Below are 26,080 nucleotides of genomic sequence, written 5' to 3' on the forward strand. Positions count from 1 at the left end.
CGGGAGGGAGCCTTGGGCTCGAGGATCTCTCTCCTGGGACAGCATGCCAAACAAACTTTATAATTAATCATCAGCTAAGTGTGAACTCTTGAAATAAAAGTGAAATATGTGAAAAACGCTGACACATACATTTATCAGAAGCACATCATGGGCTTCACAGGGGGCTTCGGTCACATGATGGTGAATGTGGTCCTTTAACTAATTAAATAATCAGCAGAATTGTCAACTTAAAATGAGTATAGTGTCACACCAGAGGACACAGCTTTACACACAGCTGATAAAATGAGTATAGTGTCACACCAGAGGACACAGCTTTAAACACAGCTGATAAAATGAGTATAAAGTGTCACACCAGAGGACACGGCTTTAAACACAGCTGATAAATGAGTATAAAGTGTCACACCAGAGGACACAGCTTTAAACACAGCTGATAAAATGAGTATAAAGTGTCACACCAGAGGACACAGCTTTAAACACAGCTGATAAAATGAGTATAAAGCGTCACACCAGAGGACACAGCTTTAAACACAGCTGATAAAATGAGTATAAAGCGTCACACCAGAGGACACAGCTTTAAACACAGCTGATAAAATGAGTATAAAGCGTCACACCAGAGGACACAGCTTTAAACACAGCTGATAAAATGAGTATAAAGTGTCACACCAGAGGACACAGCTTTAAACACAGCTGATAAAATGAGTATAAAGTGTCACACCAGAGGACACAGCTTTAAACACAGCTGATAAAATGAGTATAAAGTGTCACACCAGAGGACACAGCTTTAAACACAGCTGATAAAATGAGTATAAAGTGTCACACCAGAGGACACAGCTTTAAACACAGCTGATAAAATGAGTATAAAGTGTCACACCAGAGGACACAGCTTTAAACACAGCTGATAAAATGAGTATAAAGTGTCACACCAGAGGACACCGCTTAAACACAGCTGATAAAATGAGTATAAAGTGTCACACCAGAGGACACAGCTTTAAACACAGCTGATAAAATGAGTATAAAGTGTCACACCAGAGGACACAGCTTTAAACACAGCTGATAAAATGAGTATAAAGTGTCACACCAGAGGACACAGCTTTAAACACAGCTGAAAAAATGAGTATAAAGCGTCACACCAGAGGACACAGCTTTAAACACAGCTGATAAAATGAGTATAAAGCGTCACACCAGAGGACACAGCTTTAAACACAGCTGATAAAATGAGTATAAAGCGTCACACCAGAGGACACAGCTTTAAACACAGCTGAAAAAATGTGTAAAGCTACTGGAAATAGAAATAATGGCTCCCAGCTTAAACGATTATTAGATTGAATTGATATTTCAGGCTATTTTGCACAATTTATGACTATCTAGTAAGAAGTTCAATGGTTCCAGTCCCGGGTGGGCCAGCAGGCATTTCTGTGTGGAGTTCTTCCCCTGTTGGTGTGAGTTTCCTCCGGGTGCGCCGGTTTACCCTACAGTTCAAACACATGCACTATAGGTGAACTGGATGAACTAAATTGGCTGTAGTGTGCGTGTGTAAATGAGTGTGTATGGGTGTTTCCCAGTACTGGGTTGCAGGTGGAAGGGCATCCGCCGGGTAAAACATATGCCGAAATAGTTGGCGGTTCATTCTGCTGTGTAGTCCCTGATGAATAAGGGACTAAGCTAAAGGAAAATGACTGAATGAATGAATGGTGTACTCATTTATGTTGAGCAGTGTATATAAAATGAGCTTAACACAATTCTTGAGTTTTTTTTGGCACAACTTAATTATTTTAAGTTCATTCCACTTAATTCAATCAAATAGTGTTGAATTGAATGGCTTGTATGAAACCCAGCATTTTTTTTTCAGTGTTCTCTGTGTGTACATGATGATCTAGCTTGCTAATAAATAAATTTGAAGGGTCGGTCGATGTGGTGTGACTTAATCAGAGGCGACGGCATTCATGTCACTGTCCCGTTTCATTTATTTGCCCTCTATTCGTGCGCCAGACCAAATGTCACGTCCGCGCAGAGCATCATGATTAGCAACCAGTGTCTGAATTATCATAAAGTGTCTGTATTTGCATACAGTTGCGAGACTTGCTGGCTTTTTTTCATCTCCGGCACAGTCTAGAAGCAAATCACAGCCTGTCATGAGCTCGTGTCAGTCAGACGAGACCTCAGAGCAATCATTACCTTTAATTGGTGGGTAAAATATGAACATTTTTCCTTTTTTTATAGCCTGTATTGTCCTAGTGTCTCTCAGTGCTTCACACACAGCTGATGTCAGAATTATTAGCCCTCCTATATATTTTCCCCAATTTCTGTTTAATGGAAAGAAGATTCTTTCAACACATTTCTAAACATAATAGTTTTAATAACTCATTTCTAATAACTGATTTATTTTATCTTTGCCATGATGACAGCACATAATATTTGACTAGATATTTTTCAAGATACTAGTATTCAGCTAGAAGTGACATTGTCATTGTATAGCGATGGTGACAAGTCATTGTATAGCGATGGTTTGTTCTGTAGACTATTGAAAACAAATATTAAGAGGGCTAATAATACGGACCTTAAAATAGTTTTAAAATGATTAAAAACTGCTTGTATTCTAGCCGAAATAAAATAAATCAGACTTTCTCCAGAGGAAAAAATATTAGTAGACATACTGTGAAAATTTCCTTGCTCTGTTAAACATCATTTGAGAAATATTTGAAAAAAAAAATAAATAAAAAATTCACAGAAGGGTGCTTAACGGGTTTAAAACATTAGACCAGGGGTCACCAAACTTGTTCCTGGAGGGCAGGTGTCCTGCAGATTTTAGCTCCAACTCTAATCAAACACACCTGAACAAGCTAATCAAGGTCTTACTGGGTATACTTGAAACACCCAGGCAGGTGTTTTGAGGCAAGTTGGAGCTAAACCCTGGAGGGACACTGGCCCTCCAGGACAGAGATTGGTGACCTCTGCATTAGACTAAATATATGGAGCTAATTTAGTATCTAAAGTAATTCACGCAAAAGACACGATGTACACATGCGTAACCAAACTTATGTGCATGAAATATTTATACATATTCACAAAAACAATTCACGTGTACCAAATAAACATACATATTCATAAAATATGTTTCACAAATGCCAAACACCATTAGCAAATGTATAAGAGTGTGCAAAAAGTTGACTGTTTAAAACTTGCGAGTTTTAAACTTGCGACAAACTCGTGACTTTCAGCCAATCAGATGAGAGCTGTACTCGATGTCACTCACTATGCGCTCCTTTTGCGCCGACTGTTCCTCTCCAGCATAGCGAACGGAAAAAGAGATGCGCAGGCTTCAAGCTAGAACTATTAAATTCTGAATTTGGTTTTATGCACGTGAATTTGGTTACGCATGTGAACAGTGTCTTTTGCGTGAATTACTTTACATACTAAACTAGCTCCATAAAATAGGTTTTAGCATACTTTTCTATCTGTTGAAACGGATGCAAAACCGGTATGGTGCTTTATACTGCTATTAACTAAATCAATAATCGTAATGAATTAGCTTTTTAAAATGATTTTTTTTTTAATTGTAATATTTCTATTGTCATTTTTAATGTTTCAACATAATCCATTTAAAATAATGAGTCTTTCAATAGACTCTTTTCACATTTCCGAGTTTTTCAGCAGCAGAAATCATCATAGTTGGATAATCTTAGACTGCAGTGATTTATATATATATAATTTTTTTTTAATACATATAAGTATTTATTCAAAGTTATAGCTATGTGAAATATGAATAATTGCACCCAGCTTAAATAAATATTAAATAAACTAGATATTTTTTGTTATTTTCATGACTCAGTAAATACGCATTTACAAATAAAATGCATTTACTATTTATTAACATTCTGAATTAACCTATTTTTATTATTTCAGTTTACATTTTATTTTAATTTAGGTTTTCATGCGCTTAAAAAAACAGTATATATACACAGTATATATATGTGTGTGCATATATTCGTGTATAGTGGGATTATATGCATGCGTGTATAGTATTATTTTTAATATATTTGATACATTCATTCATTCATTCATTCATTCATTCATTCTCCTTTGGCTCAGTCCCTTTTATTCATCAGGGGTCACCAAAGAGGAATGAACCGCCAACTTATCCGGCATTTGTTTTACACAGCGGATGCCCTTCCAGCTGCAACCCAGTAAAGCAATCACCCATACACACATTCACACTCATAAACTACGGCCAATTTAGTTTATGCAATTCACCTATAGTGCATATGTTTGGACTGTGTGTGGGAAACCGGAGCACCCGGAGGAAACCCACACCAACAGGGGAAGAACATGCAAACTCCACACAGAAATGCCAACTGGACCAACCAGGACTCAAACCAGCGACCTTCTTGCTGTGAGGCGACAGTGCTAACCATTGAGCCACCTTTTTTTTTTAAACGTATGGATGAATAATGGATCATTTCCCACTAAAGTAAACTGGGATTTAAACTAAATTACTCAGAATCCACCACATTTTAAAAAAAGCCATCCAGAGTTATTAAACAAACCAAAGCTCTGCATGTAAAAAAAACTCATTGGATCAAACTGTTAGGAAATCCTCACTGAAGAGCACAAACTGCGGCAGAAACCGCATTCATCTTCACAGCATCTAAACTAACAGATGTTTAACTAAAACCCAACAACACTTCGTTCTCCACATGGGGATTTTCAACAGAAATCTGCCACAAAAACAGAGACAGAAAGAACAAATGTGTCTGAGATTTGTCTCCTTTCCTACAGAGCGGCACAATCAGCCCCGATGAGATGAAATTACCAAGCGGTCGCAAAAATAAACATTATATCCATCAGCAGCTTGAAATAAACACTCGCAGCATGCAGATTATCCCCTGATTTCATTCACAACGCTTTCAAAATCAGCCACAAAAGAACGGGGAGTAATTTAGCACAAACTCAGTAAAGCCTGTCGCAAACTCTGCAGTTTATTGTTCTTTACAAAGGGCTTTTTTCACAAACTGTGATAATTCCTAAAGCTTTATACATGTTGATATTTATATTTATAAATGCTGCATTTTATTAGCTTGGAGTTAGTGAATAATTAACAATAAAAAAAAGAGATATTTTGATAAATGTTGAAATCAGTAACCATTTACATCCATATTTAGAAAAAAAATATTATGGAAGGCAATGGCTTAACATTCTTCTAAATATCTTATTTTGTGTTCAACAGAGGCAAGTTTTACATGTTCATTTTTTTATTTTTACTATTAATATTTAGAAATATTTGACACATATGATAATGTTGAATTTATGTTGAAGTTAAGGAAAACTATTTTAAACCAAAAGGAAGATATTTTGAAGAATGTTTAAATCAGTAAACATTTACAATTATAATAGGAAAAAAAAATACTATGGAAGTCAATGGATTCCCATTTTCGAGATTCTTCAAAATATCTTCTTTTGTGTTCAACGGGAGAAAATTTTACATGTTTATTTTTACATTCATATATAGAAATATAATATACATATGATAATACTGAATTGTGTTAGCTGGGAGTTAAGGAATGATTAAAAAAGAAAGAAAGAAGAAGATATTTTGAAGAAGGTTGAAACCAGTAACCATTGACATCCATAGTAGGAAAAAAAAATACTATAGAAGTCAATGGCTTCCTATTTCTCACACTTCAAAACATCTTCTGTTGTGCTTAACGAAAGAAAGTTTTATAGTTTAATTTTTACATTCATAAATATGTGATACATAGGGTAATATTGAATTTTTTGTTGAGTTAAGGAATTCGTTTTTTTTTTTTTAACAAAAAAGAAGATATTTTGAAAAATGTTTGAACCAGCAACCATTTACATCTGTAGTAGGAATAACAATTACTATGGAAGTCAATGGCTTTCCATTTCCAACATTCAACAGAAGAAGTTTGACATATTCATTTTTTATTTATATTTATACATATGACACATTTGATAATGCTGAATTTTGATACCTTGAAGTTAAGGAATGATTAAAAAAAAAAAGATATTTTGAAGAATGATGAAACCAGTAACCATTTACATCCATAGCAGGAAAACAAACACCATGGAGGACAATGGCTTACCATTCTGTTTATTTTTACATTTATATGTATAAATATTTGATACATATGATAATATTGAGCTCTATTACTTTGGGATTAAGAATATTATATATATATATATATATATATATATATATATATATATATATATATATATATATATATATATATATATATATATATATATATATATATAAAGATATTTTGAAGAATGTTTAAACCAGTAACCATTGACATCCACAGTACTATAAAAGTCAATCAATTGGCATCCCATTTCGAACATTCTTCAAAATATCTTCTTTCGCGTTTAACAGGATAAAGAAACTCAGACAGGTAGGAAACATGCTCAAATTTAAAAGTTTTAAATAAACAAGAAGGGAAAATCGTTTACCAAATCTAAATGCATAAAACCTTGGTAATGTAAAACAAATGCATTTTTTTCATGTGAAAATTAAATTAACTTAAGTGACTACAACTGGAACTAAACAGAAATTGTCTTGCTATGGATAAAATGGAAATGCATGTGTTTGAAAATAAATTGCATTGCATTGAAAGCATTGAAAAATCAATAATGCTAACTTGGTCAAATGAAGCACGTCTTAGCCAATCAAATGGCAGCTTTTAGTCTCCCCTTGGCACACTTCTTGGATTTTTGGTCTCATTACATGTCAAATATCTTAACAAATAGTCTTGTTTTCAGAAATAATATGCCAAAATTAAGTGAGTTTCTCCTAAAAACAAGCAAATAAATCTGCCAATGGCGTAATCAAAATGATCTAGTGTTTCCTTTTCACATAAGATTATTTTGCTTACCCCACTGGCAGATTATTTTGCTTTCGTCAATTAAGTGAGGGAAAATTCAATTAATTTTGAGATATTATTTCTTAAAACAAGACTAAATGTTTTGCTTGTCTATAAAACACTTCTTGATTTAAGAATTTTTAAATATCTGGACAAGGAACAAGACAAACAATCAAAGTAGGAAAAAACTTTTTTGAAGTGAATTACCATAGAGGCAGCGTTAGCATTAGCCGCTATTCTTTTTAGGCCAATGATTTTAAGCTTGTCTTGAAAAAACATCAACTAAGATATATCTGATAACATCCAGACACACAAATAAACAACATTTAAACTGACTATCATCATCTAACACAATATTTGGTGGACATGGCTGAGATTCAGTGCAATTGCAAAAAGGCATCGCTAATCGTGTCATTCTTAGCAACTAAAAACATGATTTTAAGCCTAAAACAAAAGACAAATAGTATGAAATACACATCAGATGCTAAAAACAGCTTAACAAGCGAGCATCATTCATGTTTAATGTTAAAATTAAATCAAAATTCAATGAACGTTTGCAGTCATGAAGCTCAACAAGAAAATCTTGTGATTACAATGATAATCAAAGCGATAACAGATGAAACTATAATGTGAAGCAAAGAAAATTAATGTCATCCTACCAGAGAATGATGAATGAGGGAAAACTCATCTCTCAGCATGACTTGTGAAGCTTTTTTAATTACACCTGCTGTTTTTAAGTTTTTAAGATGGCTGCTCACTGAACTGACTTCCTGTGAGTAACAACTATAAGAACTACATTACCCATAATGCAGCAGCCAAATTTTCCTCATTTTCTTCAATAGGTTTATCATTGCTTTTTTAATTAACAGTATACTGTAAAAAAATGTGTTTCATATAAAAAAATAATCATTTGTGTCAAAAATGTTGCCAGGAATTACAGTATTATAGTAAAGAATAAAGATTTTAATTTTGTTTAATTCTGGCAGTCTTGCTAATTTTTTGTAAATATTCACATTATTTGCCATCAACTTCTGCGCAAACAAAAATGATTAAAAGTTATCAAATATACCAGGCCTGTAGTGGTTCTTTTTTTCCGAAAAACTAAACCTTTTTCTGTTAATTGCCTCATTTTCTTAAAAATTTTGAGGTTTAAATACTGGATTTCAATGACATTTGAAGCACTCTAGTGATCATTACCACAATTTTTGATGTACCAAAAATATTTCCTATTTTGTCAAATTGCTTACTGTCCATATTGTTTTATTACCAGATGTTTTTGTTTTTACAAATGTGCATTTAAACTGCAAGTTTTGAACTGTACAGTTTTATAAATACTGTTGAGATTAACATTTTATATAAGAAAATTTAGAATAAAGAAATATGAACAAATACATAATTTTAAAATATCAATTTATTATCATCTACAGTACCATTATTTATTTTTCAGCAATGTGTTAAACTTGTTTTTAATTTAAAACTAAAGCCTATGGAAAAACAAACTGGCCAGCTCATACAATTTTACTCAGTCCATTTGAATAAAAAAATTCACAATTTATAATAGCACAGAAGTCAAAATGGAGATAAATGAGCTCATATAGGGGACAAGTTAGGGATTGGTCTTTCGAACCACCCGAACGCCCAGCGACTACGGGCCTGTATATGCATAAAAAACCTATCAATAGCTGGAACAATATTACTAGCAATTTCCACAAACTGAATTAAAATAAATAAACATTCTATATAGATTTTTTGAACACAAAATACTGAAATCAAATGAAGTCATTAGGTCTAAATGGTTTGTTTTAGAGTTGGTCGGACTTTTTACAACCACAAATAATTTTCCCAGAGTTTCAGGGAGTCTTTATATTACACTTACTCTGAGCGTTCCTTAATAGTTCATTTTAGATTACCATTTTCAAAACAAAAAGTGTTCCTAAGACGTATATGTGTGCAGTAAATGAAACCTCAATGTTCATTCATACATAATTATTAAATGGTCTTTTTGTAGTTTATTATCTTGTCCATGTTTTTTTTATCTTTTTTAATCATTGTAAATTTTTCACAACGTTTCAGGGAGTTTTTTTGTTGTTGTTTTTTTTCCAGTCATTTTCCTTCGGCTTAGTCCCTTTATTTATCTGGGGTCGCCACAGCGGAATGAACTCCCAACATATCCAGCATATGTTTGACACAGTGGATGCCCTTCCAGCTGCAACCCAGTACTGGGAAATACCCATACACACTCATTCACACACAGACACACAGACACACAGACACACACACACACAGACACACGCACGCACACACACACACACACACACACATGCAAACTCCACACAGAAACAGCCAGGACTAGAACCAGTGACCTTCTTGCTATGAGGCCACAGTGCTAACCACTGAGCCACCATGTCGCCCCTGTTGTTTTCGCTTTTAAACAAAAAAACGTACACTGAATCTTCCTTAATAGTTATTTTTAGGTTAACTTTAAAATTAGGCTAAAATGTCCCAGGATGTGTTGTATGTGTGCAGTAAATGAAACCTTGTAATGTTCATTCACACTGACATGCAGAGTTCACAATTATTAAATAGTCTTTTTGTGTTTTTTTGATCTTGTCTGTGTTATATTTAGATTCTTTTGGTTTGTTTATTCATCCAGAATTTGGTAAATTTGACATGTTGTGTAGTTCAGTAAATACTGTTTTTAGTACAATTAGATTTTATGATCTGGCTTGATTTAAAGGACAGTTCATCAAAAACTGTAAATTCTGTCATCATTTACTCACCCTTTATTTTCTCACAAACCTGTCCTGAAGATATTTTGAGAAATGTTTTAAACCGGTAACCATTGACTTCCATAGTATTTGTTTTTCCTACTAAGGAAGTTAATCATTCCAACATTCTTCAAAATATCTTCTTTTGTGTTCAACAGAAGAAAGAAACTCACCACTTCAGGGTGAATTAAAAATGTGCACAGTAGAAATGACCCGTACATCAGCAGTTTTCCATAATTTGTGATTCATTTTTTTGTCCTGTTTATTTATGCTTTTGAATAGCACAATGAGACCTTGATCTTTCTTCTTTTAACCTTAAAAAGTTGGAAAAAGTGACTTTTATGAACATTTTTAATAGTTTAAAGTGCTATTATACTTCAAACTACTAAAATATCAGTAAAAGTCACTTTGTTAAACTGTAAAGTTGAATTTTGAGCATCAAAAGTTAGAGCGTAGACTCAGAGGATCAATGGAGCAGAGATCAACATCCCATAATGCAACTCACAATCGCAAATAAACAGAAAACACTTTTGTTGAACAATTCCATTAAATTGGTGCAAAGCTGTAAACCAGGCATGTCCAAGCTCGGTCCTGGAGGGCCGGTGTCCTGCAAAGTTTAGTTCCAACCCCAATCAGACACACCTGGGCTAGCTAATCAAGCACTTACTAGGCTTTCTAGAAACATCCGTGCAGGTGTGTTGAGGCAAGTTGGAGCTAAAATCTGCAGGACACCGGCCCTCCAGGACCGAGTTTGGACACCCCTGCTGTAAACAAACTGCAAAACAAATGTGAATGTACACAAGCAAGATTGTTCAGTGCTGGGTTAAATAAAAGCAGCTGGAGTATAAAGTGTGGTGCTGAAGCTCGGACCTGTGTTTGTGCAGATCTGTAATGAAGAGCGGCTGCGGATGAAGATGATGTCTGGAAGCGGCTGAAACTCTCTCCATCCTCCCCTGATGGAGGACAAGAAGATGAGCGTCACCCGTCAGCAAACCTTCAACATCCTGACCATTATCTTCCTCCTGCTGCCGAGCACAGGTGAGAGACGCACACCTTTACCATTAGCAGACTGAGCTTTCACAAACACTGACTACGATTATATGCGTATCAATAATGCCATTATATACAATAATCAGACGGCTTAAAGGGATAGTTCACTCAAAAATGAAAATACTCACTAATTACTCCCCCTCAATTGACTATAAACATTTAAGAGTTTATTTAGGCTCTGATCAAACCGAATGTGATTTTCCGTTCTGCCTTATTTTGTTGACAACAAAACAAAATCTTGAAGTAAGAAATAAGAAGTCATTTTTTTGCATTGTATATATGGTAAAATAATAAACAAATAAAAGACAGCATCACAGTTAGTTTGTTTGATGCTGGTTTTCTCCATGCTGTCCGAGGCTGTAAGCTCTGCTGAGAGAGAATTGACTCACGCCTGTCTTTAATAATTAAAGAGGTTTTTGGATTTGATCTTGCTTCATGACCTCTAATCTCACACAATCCCGCCAGTCCATCAGTGTTGTGGAAGCTGGAGTCTCCCAGCGGAGCCTGAACACACACACACACCCACACATACACACACACGGACAAAACAGCAGACAAATTGAACAGATCAGAGAGACTGGAGAAAGAATGGCCACATGAGAGTCTAAATCTGATAAGAGGCTGTTTCTTCATCTGCAGCCTCCTGCAAGTCTGACCACTTGACTTTAACTGAAAAAAAGGGTTTATATTGGTTGTTGTGGTCACTTTAAATCAGGCCTGAACATTAACTTTTCTTTATGTTTTTTGCTACATTTAAAAAAAACTGTATTAAGGAATGAAATCAAAACACTCATATTTTAAAATAGAATTTAAACTTGATTTACATTTAATAAAATAGCAATACATTCTCAAATACTTAATGATGAATACAAATAATTATATATACAACAGTTTTGTCTGGTTCTTGAATCTGATTGGTTGATAGCCATCCGATATTCTGCCAGTGACAGCACTCATCCATCCTCTTAACCTATCACCCTTGTGTATTACTCCGCCCACATACAGCAACAAGCAGAGGACAGTTTACAGTTTGACAAATATTGCTGCTGTTGGACAACATAATATACTTTTGAGGCTTTTTCAGTCGAGAATGTAGTTGTTTAGATTGCAACTATGCAGTTTATTTATAAGGATAGTGGCTATTTTAAATATTTATAATTTCTGAGAGGCCTTAGCCTGTTTTTGAGCAAAGACGGTTGAGGATGTTCATTCATACACAAGATGGCGACCGAGACCACATTCAGTAATAAGCCCTAAGAAAAAAAAGCGTAATTTCAAACTACAGCTGATCAAATCACCATTAAACAGGTAAATGACTTTCTAAGTCGATCTCTCTCTTTTGTATGTTGTAGTGCTGTATTTATACCATAGTAATATTTTGATCTTTCGATTGCAACAGATATATTGGGAAATCTCTGTAGACTGGTGGAATTTCATGTCGTTCAGCTTTATAATCCTAAAATGTCTGCAAAATCACCTGTTTTGTCATCACTTTAGACATCACGCTAGAGAATCATTCGGATACAAGCTCTAAAGTGATGTTTGTGAATGAGCAAAGGTTTCTGCTGTTCTGACGTCAGCTGTGGATGTGAATGAATGGCGGAAGAAAGTAGTTCCTCATACAAAAGGGTTTTGAGACTCTCCGTGTTTGATTTTCTTTTTTATATACAGTTAAAGTCAGAATTATTAGCCCCCCTTTTATTTTTTAAATATTTCCCAAATGATGTTTAAAAGATCAAAGAATTTTTTACAGTATGTCTGATAATATTTTTTCTTCTGGAGAAAGTCTTATTTGTTTTATTTAGACTAGAATAAAAGCAGTTTTTAATTTTTAAACACCATTTTAAGGTCAACATTATTAGCCCCTTTAAGCTATATTTTTTTCGATAGTAAGTAAGTGTAAGTAAGTAAAGGTTTATTTATATAGCACCTTTGCCAGACATTGAGTCACAAAGTGCTTTACGATAAGAGAAAACAACTAAAAGAACACATGACAGTAAAAGAACTATAAAAACGAATTATTAGATTATTAAAATTTTACTGATTATTAAAACTAATCAAAAATCCAAATACAGAAACACTAATACTGTTAATTAAAAGCTTGACCAAAAAGGTGTGTCTTTAAATGCTTTTTAAAAAGTTTAACTGATCCCAGAGTTCTCAGTGCTATCGGGAGAGAGTTCCAGAGCCGTGGAGCCACCACACAGAAAGCACGGTCACCTTTAGTCTTAAGACGAGTTCTGGGAATGGCTAACAGGTGTTTGACAGAAGACCTCAGAGATAGTCTACAGAACAAACCATCGCTATACAATAACTTGCCTAATTACCCTAACCTGCCTAGTTACCCTAATTAACCTAGTTAAGCCTTTAAATGTCACTTTAAGCTGTATAGAAGTGTCTTGAAAAACATCTAGTCAAATATTATTTACTGTCATCATGACTAAGATAAAATAAATCAGTTATTAGAAATGAGTTATTAAAACTATTATGTTTAGAAATGTGCTGAAAATAACTTCTCTCCTTTAAACAGAAATTGGGGGAAAAAATAAACAGGGGGGGGGGCGAAAAATTCAGGGGGGCTAATAATGCCTCCCACCAGTGCCGATATATAGCCACAGTGCACTGCTACTTGTGTGATATTGCTCATATATATATATATATATATATATATATATATATATATATATATATATATATATATATATATATATATATATATATATATATATATATATATATATATTTTTTTTTTTTTTTTTTTTTTTTTTAATGCAGAATATGGGTAAAACATAAAGTAAAATAAATTATAAAATTAATAATAAATAATAATAAAATCAAATTTTTGAACGTTGTAGTAATAATAATAACTAATAATAATTACTTACATAGCGCTTTTCTGGACACTCAAAGCTCTTTACACAACTACACAATTTAATGACCCATCCAAAAGATGGTGTTCACTGAGCAGTATAGAGTCCCCATAAATATACTGGGGTGTTAGGACCCACACAGACTGCAGGTTACGCGCCCCCTGCTGGTCTTACTATCAGCACTTCTGACAGCAACTAAGCTTTCACATGTGATCTCCCATTTAGGTACTGACCAGTCGCAGACCTGCTTAGCTTCAGTGGGCGACCATGTGAGAGTTGCAAAGAGCTAGCTGCCGGCAAAGTCTAATATTCTTTAAAATGGACATTTAATTCAATAAAAGAGCAATATATTCTCAAATATATTATAAATACAAATAATTATATGCAGAAAATAGGTAAAACATTAAGTAAAATAAATAATAAAATTGTCTAATTATTGAAAGTGCCCCCAACTAGGTGAAAACCTAGTTAAGTAACAATATTACACTGTAAATATGCACAAAACATTTTATATGGTTCTGATAAGTTCATTCATATATTTTCCTTTGGCTTAGTCTAAAGGGACTAAGCCAAAGGAAAATGAATGAATGAACTTAAATCAGTGGTCACCACAGTGGAATGAACCACCAACTTATACAGCATGTTTTACACAGGGAATGCCCTTCCAGCTGCAACCCAGCACTGGGAAACACCCATACACTCTCACACACTCATACACTACGGACAATTTAGTTTATCCAGTTCACCTATAGCGCATGTGTTTGGACTGTGGAGGAAACCGGAGCACCCGGATGAAACCCCACGCCAACACAAGGAGAAAGTGCAAACTCCACACAGAAACGCCAACTGACCCAGCCGAGGCTCGAACCAGTAACCTTCTTGCTGTGAGGAGACAGTGCTAACCAGTGCACCACCATTCTGCCATTTTGATAAGTTGTAATAATTAATTTATTTTAAATACAAATATTTTTAATTTAATTTAATAAAAATGTGATTATGATTATGAAAATGATTATCTTTCCCCAAAAAATGTTGTACATTTTAAATCAAATGAAAATGTAGTCAAAAAAACACTAGCATATGAATCTGTTAAATTCACTTGTTTATAATATAAATTCATAATAATAATAGCACTTTGGTTTTGTTCATAATGTCAAGGCACACTGTTGCCATGGAAACCTCCTCACACCAACACGACTTCTGCTTGTGAGCATCCATTTAGCGTGAGGCGCAAATATGCATTTATACTCGCTTTTAATCAAATTTTGACCACTAAAATATTTAATATGTGACAGACAGACGTGGTGTATTATTTTAAGACGCTCGGCTCTTTGTTTTGATGCCCATTGAGGATTTAAGCCCTCATCAAAACACCCCAAAAACACTCATAATTTGCACCCTGTGTAAATGAGCATTGAAAAATCACAGACGCTTTAGTTCTGGTTATTTTTTTCTCCTCACATTCGACTAAATTAGCAAATCTAGCTGAACATGAAAGACGGAGAAATGCAGACTGAAGGCAGAGAATGTTTTAATTGATTGAGTCTTCTGAAGAAGTGCAGATTTATGATAAAGAGCGTCTTCTGAACGGAAATTAAGGTTTCGTTTAGTTCATCTTCACCACCTACTCAACTTCAGAAGAAAATGCTAAAGAGATAAAGATCTCATTGCTGTGCTTTGCTCAGCGCGACTCTCTGATTGGTGGAATTTTCAGCACAGAATCATGGGTAATGTAGTTTTTCTGCATGGATCTGCATCGCTATTAAACATAACTTTTTTTAAAATAAACAAATAGATGATTTCAACAACAGTACATATGTTAGGGATAAAGTACATCCAGGAGGTTGTTATCGCAGAATAGAGCCCGACAGAATTATCGGCAGCCCAACAAAAGCAGAGCACTGATGTATAAGACTGAAGGGTTTAATTCTGCCAAAACAACCTTCTTAAATATACTTTATCCCACTTATTACATGGCTACTTGCTACAAAACATTAAACTCAGACAGAAAATATTGTTCTGAGCCATAATAGCTTATTAATTCTTTAATTAAATGCTGACAGAATCAAGAACAACTGATGGAGTATACACTAAACTACACATTATTCAGTCACAAGATGGCGCCAGAGTCAAAAACGCAAAGCTGACAGAAACTAAAACAGCTGGAGTATACACTAACCTGCGCATTATTCAGACACAAGATGGCGCCAAACAGTCAAAAACACAAAGCTGACAGAAACGAAAACAGTTGATGAAGTATACACTAACCTGCGCATTATTCAGACACAAGATGGCGCCAAACAGTCAAAAACACAAAACTGACAGAAACGAAAACAGCTGGAGTATACACTAACCTGTGCATTATTCAGACACAAGATGGCGCCAAACAGTCAAAAACGCAAACCTGACAGAAACAAAAACAGCTGATGGAGTATACACTAACCTGCGCATTATTCAGACACTAGATGGCGCCATGCAGTCAGAAACGCAAAGGTGAAAGAAACGAAAACAGCTGATGGAGTATACACTAATCTGCGCATTATTCAGACACAAGAAGGCGCCAAACAGTCAGAAACGCAAAGCTGACAGAAACAAAAACAGCTGATGGAGTATACACTAACCTGCACATTATTCAGACACTAGATGGCGCCAAGCAGTCAGAAACGCAAACCTAACAGAAACGAAAACAGCTGATGGAGTATACACTAACCTGCGCATTATTCAGACACAAGATGGCGCCAAACAGTCAAAAACACAAAACTGACAGAAACGAAAACAGCTGGAGTATACACTAACCTGTGCATTATTCAGACACAAGATGGCGCCAAACAGTCAAAAACGCAAACCTGACAGAAACAAAAACAGCTGATGGAGTATACACTAACCTGCGCATTATTCAGACACTAGATGGCGCCATGCAGTCAGAAACGCAAAGGTGAAAGAAACGAAAACAGCTGATGGAGTATACACTAATCTGCGCATTATTCAGACACAAGAAGGCGCCAAACAGTCAGAAAAGCAAAGCTGACAGAAACAAAAACAGCTGATGGAGTATACACTAACCTGTGCATTATTCAGTCACAAGATGGCGCCAAACAGTCAAAAACGCAAAGCTGACAGAAACAAAAACAGCTGATAGAGTATACACTAACCTGTGCATTATTCATTCACAAGATGGCGCCAAACAGTCAAAAACGCAAAGCTGACAGAAACAAAAACAGCTGATGGAGTATACACTAATCTGCACATTATTCAGACACTAGATGGCGCCATGCAGTCAGAAATGCAAAGGTGACAGAAACGAAAACAGCTGATGGAGTATACACTAACCTGCACATTATTCAGACACAAGATGGCGCCAAACAGTCAAAAACGCAAAGCTGACAGAAACAAAAACAGCTGATGGAGTACATACTCACTAGGACTGATTAAGAGAAAGAGGATGCTGGATCTGGTGAACAATCAACATAAACTTTAATGACAACTCGAAAATGAATATAAAGCTCATTCTTCCCTGTCCTTATCACCACTCATCTTTATTTGGAAAAACTACTAGCCACAATGGCTGGTGAGCAAAAACTTTTATGTCAGCTCCTGATTACGAAGTCCTCGTAAACCATATATACAAGTATGTGTATGTGTTTGTGCGTATCTGTTTTTACAGCTCTCTCCGCTCACTTTCGGGTGTGCGAGCCGTATTCTGACCACAAGGGCCGCTATCACTTCGGCTTCCACTGCCCTCGCCTCTCGGATAACAAGACGTACATGTTCTGCTGCCATCATAACAACACGGCCTTCAAATACTGCTGCAACGAGAGCGAGTTCCAGACCGTCATGCAGGTCAACCTGACCACCTCACCCGACGCATACGGACACAAGTGAGTCTACTAACTTTATTATACTGTATATTTATGAGTCTCTTTACTTTATTATACTCCAGACAATCTCTTTCAGCTTATGACTCAATACAAAGCGCCTGGTTTCAACAGTATGCATGCAATATTTGTTTTGGTGTCCAACAGAAGGTCTGTTTCTTGCTTATTATTTGCTGTTACCCCAAACACAGTGAGTAGTATTAGTATTCGGGTCATGTGATCTCAACATTACGAATACATTTCAAAATACTATGAAAATAATATTTTAATTAATAATAATTAATAAATAATGGTTTTAGTTTAGTTTGTTTCAAATTTGACAGGACATGGTATTGTAGCACAATATGTTTGACGCAATATGTTTGATGCATACCCTGAAATGCGCCAAACACACATTGGAAACAATATTTGACTAAGAGTACTAATATTTAACATGACAAACAAAGTAAAACAATAGTTAAAAAGCATCAAACACAATAAATTATTAGTTACATACAAAGGTTTTATTGCACAAGGAATTTTTAATTGATAATCATTTTATAAGCTATTATAATAAATAATAAATGTAAATATGTAATTGGTATTTATTAGTTTAATTACTAAATAATTAATTTAAAAGTATTATTAATTAATTATTAATGATTTTATATTGATAATCATTTTAGAATTTATTATAATACATATATAATTATTTTAAATGTGTAATTACTATTTATTTTTTATTTCATCATTAAAAGATCAATTTAAAAGTATTATTTATTAATTAATTAATAATGATTTTAAATTGATAATCATGTTATAATTCATTATAATACATACATAATCATTGTAAATGTGTAATTACTATTTATTTTTCATTTAATTATTAAATGATCAATTTAAAGGTATTATTTATTAATTATTCATGCTTTTAAATCGATAATTTATTTTAAATCATTTTTAATGTGCAATATATATATATATATATATATATATATATATATATATATATATATATATATATATATATATATATATATATAAAATAGTATTATATATTTTATTTATTTTTTACTTCTCAATCACATAAAACATTTATTATAATAATATTACAAAGCTGTAATTATTATAAAATATAATTAATATAATTTCAATTAATATTTAATATAATAATATTAATCAAATGTTAATATTTTCTGCAATTATTTACAATATAAAATACTAAATATGTGAAGTATAAATATTGTGTCTTAATTTGTTATGTCTTTAGCTTTTACTTGTTTATTCTCCCATATTTGTTCCAAATTCTGCAGGTCGTTAGTCCATTGTTGTGACTCTCTGGCACTTGATATTCCAGAAATACATCTTAAATTAATAAATGAACAATACAATTTTGTAATAGTTTCACCTTATATTAATAAAATGAAATGAGCATTAAGTAAATATAGTAAAGTGATCAAATTGGTGACTGACCAATCAGAATCAGGAATTCCAGATCTTTGCATTAACATTGGTCAATATTTGGAATCAACATATCCTGGAACAACATGCTTGATTACATCACATTAAAAACAGTTTCAGAGGTAATAATAATAAAAAAAATCATAAGAAGATCAAATACAGTTGTAGTCTGTCAAAATGATTCACCCTCCAGTGAATTTTACTTTCTTTTTAAAATATTTCACATATGATGTTTAACAGAGCAAGCAAATTTTCACAGTATTTCCTATAATATTTTTTCTTCTGGAGAAAGTCTTATTTGTTTTATTTCGGCTAGAATAAAAGCAGATTTAATTTTTTTTTAAACCATTTTAAGGTCAATGTTATTAGCCCACTTAAGCAATATTTGTTTTTATTGTCTACTCTGTTAAAACAGTTGGGTTAAAATACCTCAACATATGACCCAACTATAGGTTATTATAGCACCTTCCCAACTATAGGTTATTTTAACCCAATGTATTGGGTTATATAAATTTAACCCAATGCATTGGGTTATTTTTGATTAAATGTTATTTTTTCCATTCTGGTATTACTATTGCTACTAGTACTACTATTAATTTTATAATTATGGCTGGGTAAATAAAAAAAAAACATACAGTTTTCAAAAATATTGAAAATGCTTCATTTCCATTACATTTTAGTTTCAGACACTTTTGTTAAAATAAATCAAGAATCACAAACAATAAAGAAACAGAACAAAGTGCAGACAGTTATAAACTGTGTGGGCAGAAAATCATGTGTTGATGGAGCAGAATATGGAGCTCTGTGTGCTGTAGAGACTGTCCAGCAGCTGCAGCAGGCTCCACTCAGTGTCCACAAAGTACAATACATTTTAACCACATCCAAACGCTTCTAAAAGATAGTCTTGGACGGTGAAATGGATATAAATAACACGACACGGAGAGGTAATTTGATAAAAATAACAACAATATTATTGCGTTATATAGCTTAAATAAACTTTATAATGCAAAAAATAACATTACGCATATTAATACAGCTGTTTCGTGTCAGTTCAATCAGTTGAAATCGAATTTTTAACCCAACTTGTTGAGTTATTAAATAAATAACCAAATAAAGGTTAAAAATAACCCAACAAAGCACGAAATATTTAACTCAACTAATTGAGTTAATAAATAATCTAATAAAGGTTAAAAATAACCAAACAAATCACTTAATATGTTTAACTCAACCATTGGGTTAAATAAATAACTCAACGTTTTTAGAGTGTACAGAACAAACCACTGTTATACAATGACTTGCCTAATTACCCTAACTTGCCGAATTAACCTACTGTAGTTAAGCCTTTAAATGTCACTTTTAAGCTGAATACTATCTTGAAGAATATCTAGTCAAATATTATTTACTGTCATCATGGCAAAGATGAAATAAATCAGATATTAGAAATGAGCTATTAAAATGATTATGTTTAGAAATGTGTTGAAAATATCTTCTCTCTATTAAACAGAACTTGCGGAAAAAATATTTAGGAGGGCTCATAATTCAGACTTCAACTGAATGTGTTTTTGGCCTCAGTCACACCTGCTCGGTTTGCTTTGTAAAGCAATGAACCGCTTCAGAGATTGAAGTGAAGCGTCACTGAGCTGGAAGTTTCTGAAAGGCAGAACGTCCGGCTGGGAAGCCGTTTGATTCTCATCTGCGGTCAGCAGGACGCGGCCAGTGATATTTACTGATGGCCTGAGGTTAAATCTCCCTCACAGAGTCAGAAAGGCAGATTTGAGTTATTGTGCATCTGCTATTGTCAGTCCAGGCTGTGCTGAAATAATGGCACACCGAGCTTAACAACCTGAATGTGCGGCAAAAATTGCAGAATTTACCAAGTGCGCAGTTACATTCTGATTATTATTAAAGTTGAAGTCAGAATTATTAACCCTCCTGTATATTTTTCCCCAATTTCTGTTTAACAGAAAGGAGATTTTAACACATTCATAATCATAATAGTTTTAATAACTCATTTCTAATAACTGATTTATTTTATCTTTGTCATTATGACAGTAAATAATATTTGACTAGATATTTTTCAAGAAACTTCTATACAGCTTAAAGTGACATTTAAAGGCTCAATTAGGTGAGTTAGTGTAATTAGGCAGGTCATTGTATAACAGTGGTTTGTTTTCGAGACAATCGAAAAACAAATATAGCTTAAGGGGGCTAATAATATTTACCTTAAAATGGATTTGAAAAATTAAAAACAGCTTTTAATCTAGCCGAAATAAAAATAAGACTTTTTCCAGAAGAAAAAATATTATAGGAAATACTGTGAATTTTTTTGCTCTGTTAAACATCATTTGGGAAATATTTGAGTAAGAAAAAATTTTTGTAAAGAAAATTTACAGGAGGGTGAAAAATTCTAAATTCAACTGTATATTACTGTATGTTTGATATGTTGAAATGTAGTTTACAGATGACAAAAATTAGTGGGTATTTATTTGAGATTTATTTGATTTTTTTAAGTAGAACTTTACTTGGTGTTTTGAACTAAAAATAAAAAATATTGAGTAAATAATTTCACAAAAAAAAAATGGGCTACATTATTTGCCACAGAAAAGGTAATAAACGATTAATTTGGTATGAAATAAATTAATTGTCACACAGAGAGGTTATTATTATTGCTGTTGTTATAAATAATAAAATATAAAAATAAATGTATTTAAAATACAATATTATAAAATACTATAAACAAATACAAAATAATATAGACAACAACAAATAATATGAATTAATGATAACTTAAAATAATATAAAAACAATAAAATACAAATAATAGGTAAAGATTTACTACAATAATATATTTTTATAAAGTTTTAAAACAAATATTTGCACAATGCAACAAAGACAGTATAATTGAACTTATTTAATATGCATAATTTGTTTCCACAATTACAAAACAGCAAATAAAATATACAATTCGTCATTGAAAAGAGTAATTATAATACATCACTATTAAATAAATCGGAAAAGTTTTATATTTAATACAATGAGAATAATAAGAATCATCATGATTGCCTTTTCTATTATTTTGATATTTCTATTATTTTGATATCTAATATTTTGTTTAGTGTTTACCGTTCATTTATTGTATTTTATTTTAGTGGCGAAACAGCCAAGAACATTTACATTATCAAAGACAAGCTGCTTACTTTAACACAAACATTTTTGTGACCCACTTTGCTCCTCATAAATCTACCTTGACTTTAGTATGTCACCAGACATTTCTGGAGAACCAAAAATATATATATATTTGGACCTCGATGATGTATTGAACATTAAACAAAAAAGCAATCGTCCAGTCGGTGTATGTATGGCATTACTAAATTATCCTGCTATTATTTATTTCTGCTTCACGTACTTACAAAATCCAGTTTTCCTCTTGTTTTGACAAATGCTAATATTAGCATCAGAGATTAGGTACTGTACATCATTATTACAATTAGAACTTTAATAACATTATGGAGACCTCAATACTGTGCTGTCAGTGGTCTTTCTTGACAACACGAGACCTGTGCTACAACAAAAACTAAAACTTTAGCTTTTACCACTGCTCTTCCTTTAGTTCAGGCAGAGATTTAGGCCTATTTCTAATTAACAGAGCAAGGAATTTATCACAGTATTTCCTATAATTTTTTTGCTTTGGGAGAAAGTCTTTTTTGTTTTATTTGAGCTAGAATAAAAGCAGTTGTTAATTTTGTCCAAGACTTTTCAAGGATTTCTAGGACCTGGGGAACCCTGCTTTTGTTGTGTTTTTCATGTGATTTTTGACTGTTGCAACTGTGAAATAACTGAAATCATTCAGTGCAGTGATATGGAGCTCTAAAGTGGCTCAAAACCTGACAGAACTAGTTTAGGTGCCAGCTATAGCATTCTTCAAAATATCTCCTTTTGTGTTAAACAGAATTAAAAAAAAGCACATAATTAGATATTTTGAATAATTCTGGCACCAATTGACCTCCATAGTAGAAAAAAACCCCCATAAAAGTCAGTGGGTGTCAGATACCAGCATTCTTCAAAATATCTTCTTTTGTGCTCAACACAAGAAAGAAACTCTTATAGGTTTTGAACTAGTGAAGTTATTTATTTATGAGCTATTATTATCATTATTATTATTATTATTAAAGAGATTTCATCCAAAAATAAAAATTACCATTTAATTCATTCATTTACTTAGTTTTAAATATTTATGTGTTTCTTTCTTCTGTTGAACACATAATATATTTAAAATAATTCTGGCACCAATTGACCTCCATAGTAAAAAAAAAATACCATGAAAGTCAATGGGTGCCAGCTATCAGCATTGTTCAAATTATCTTTTTTTTGTGTTTAACACAACAAAGAAACTCCTATAGGTTTTGAACTAGTGAAGTTGTTTATTTATGAATTGTTATTATTATTATTATTATTATTATTATTATTATTATTATTATTATTATTATTATTATTAAAGAGACAGTTCACCCAAAAAGGAGAATTGCCTTATCCATTCATTCAAATGGAAATGCCTTATCCATTCATTCAAAATTTCCTTATCCATCCATTGATTTATTCGTTTGTTTGTTTATTTATTTATTCTGCCTAATTTGGTTTAAAACCATTATAAGCTTCTTTCTTCTGTCGAACACATAATAAGATATTTTGAAAAATTCTGGCACCAATTGATCTCCATAGTAGAAAAAAATACCATGAAAGTCAATGGGTGCCAGCTATCAGCGTTCTTCAAAATATCTTCTTTTGTGAAAGAAACTTCTATAGGTTTTAAACTAGTGAAGTTGTTTATTTATGAATTATTATTATTATTATTATTATTATTATTATTATTATTATTACTACTATTATTATTAAACAGACAGTTAATCCAAAAATGAAAATTACCATATCATTCATTCATATTTATTTATTTATTTATTTATTAATTCATTCTTCTTCATTTAGTTTTAAATATTTTTATGTTTCTTCTGGCACCAACTGACCTCCATAGTAAAAAAAAATATCATGAAAGTCAGTGGGTGCCAACTATCAGCCTTCAACAAATTATCTTCTTTTGTGTTCAACAGAATAAAAAGAAAACTGATAGGTTTTAAAAGTGTTTGCAAACACTTTATTTGGGCCGAATTTAAACAAACAAATTAAGTTTAGTAATGTCAAACTTAATTTGTTTGTTTAAATTCGGCCCATGTAAATTGATTGCAACCACTTACCTTTAAAAAATGGTCTAAATCCATTATTTTCATTATTGTGTTCAACTATCCCTGTAAAAGCATCTGATTTTCCTCTGTTTTTCTCTGTGGCAGTAACTACTCAGCATTAATCGGCGTGTGGATTTACGGATTCTTCGTCATGGTGCTGCTAGCGCTGGATTTTCTCTATTACTCAGCCATGAACTATGAAGTATGTCGGTTTTACCTGGAGAAGTGTGGTCTGGGCGGCCGCTGGCTCAAACAGTCGCAGTATCAGTGGCAAGCAGACGGGCAGGAGGAACGGGACGGGCGGACGGCTCCATCACAAACCCAAGAGCAGCACCAGCATCCACACAGCTGCAGCTCACAGATCAGACACACCCTAACAGGAGATTCACAGAGTCCAGCACAGGCCACACACAACACAGCCACAGCCTGGTGAGGATCATAACAAGATGTATTTTTATTATTAGGATTTGTTTAATGAAATAAATTTAACAAAAATTTGTTTAGTAAAATAAAAAAACCTTATTTAGGTTCTATTTTATTTTTATTATTATTTATTGGTTTTATTATTATTATTTTGTTATTATTATTATTATTATTATTATTATTATTATTATTATTATTATTTTATTATTTTTATTATTATTATTTTATTATTATTATTTATTTGGGTTATTGTTATTATGTAAACAATTTTTATTGTATTTAATTGTATTCTTTTATTAGGATTTAATTATTGAATTTTTTTAGGATTTATTTTATTATTATTATTATTATTATTTGTTTTATTACTGTTCTTATTATTATGTTCATTTTTAAATTTTATTATTTTATTAGAATTTATTTATTGAAATAAACTATTTTATTTAGGATTTATTTTATTTTCCTATAATTTATTTGTTTATTGTTATTATTATTTTATTATTATTAATATTATTATTATGTTCGTTTTTTAATTGTATTATTTTATTAGAATTTATTTATTGAAATAAACTATTTCATTTAAGATTCATTTTATTTTATTATAATTTATTTGTTTATTATTATTTATTGTTTTATTATTATTATTATTATTTTATTATTACTACTATTATTATTATTACATAAATTTTTTAACTGCCTTTTTGTTATTTTATTAGGATTTATTCATTGAAATAAATTATTTTATTTATTTAATGTTACTCTAATTTATTAGTTTTATTATTATTGATTTGATTATTATTATTATTTATTTTATTGTTTTATTGTCATTTGTTTTATTATAATTAATAAAATGTTTTATAGTATTTAAGTTTTTAAATTATAGTATTTTATATATAGTATAATTTTATTATTATTTATATTCATCCTTTTAATTTTTCCACATATCCTTTTACATGTTTTCTGTTCTCCTACTTTTCTTGAAAAGCATCCTTGAGTACTGGAAAGACACTTTATAAAATAAACATTATTATTATTATTATTATTATTATTATTATTATTATGACAGTAAATACCGTGGATGCATTGATATCAATTTTTTTAATTGCTGAAGCTTTTATCATGGTATACAATATTTCACGTTATTGACCTAACCTGCAAAAAGGCAGCAAAAAATTGTATTGCTTTATTGTATATACAGTACAGTACATGTTCAGAGTAAATATATGTTTTAAACAAATTAAATTGCAAAAGCATGATAAAGTACAATAGGTGACTGTTTACAATAGATTTCATTAGTAAACGTTAGTTAATGCATTCAAAATCAACAGAGAAAAGGCCAGATTATCTTTATTGTTAAAGTTAAATTAAAAATAGTTGCACCAATCTGTATAATTATCCAGAAAATATTGGATATTGCCCAATTCAAAACTATAGTTGTTTTTGTTTATAATACTACATCTGGCCATTATATAATTTTATGTAATCAATTATTATTATTGTTTTTACGTTTTTGGGAGGAACTGAATGAAAAGTAATGAG

The 26,080-nt window shown here is 32.2% G+C and overlaps 1 protein-coding gene across 2 annotated transcripts in view; it reads left to right on the forward strand.

The window, feature by feature from the left end:
- Positions 1-24,554, forward strand: part of shisal1b (shisa like 1b) — a 55,066-nt gene extending 30,512 nt beyond the window's left edge. For both annotated transcript variants that reach the window (XM_056452039.1, XM_056452040.1), the window contains exons 2-4: positions 10,534-10,687; positions 17,234-17,447; positions 24,227-24,554. In XM_056452039.1, coding sequence (XP_056308014.1) covers positions 10,606-10,687; positions 17,234-17,447; positions 24,227-24,554 — 624 coding nt within the window. In that variant the 5' untranslated portion in view covers positions 10,534-10,605. The remainder of the gene's footprint in view (positions 1-10,533; positions 10,688-17,233; positions 17,448-24,226) is intronic.
- Positions 24,555-26,080: the final 1,526 nt, after the last annotated feature.

The sequence above is a fragment of the Danio aesculapii genome, chromosome 25 (genome assembly GCF_903798145.1).
Source record: "Danio aesculapii chromosome 25, fDanAes4.1, whole genome shotgun sequence".
Classification (NCBI taxonomy): Eukaryota; Metazoa; Chordata; class Actinopteri; order Cypriniformes; family Danionidae; genus Danio; species Danio aesculapii.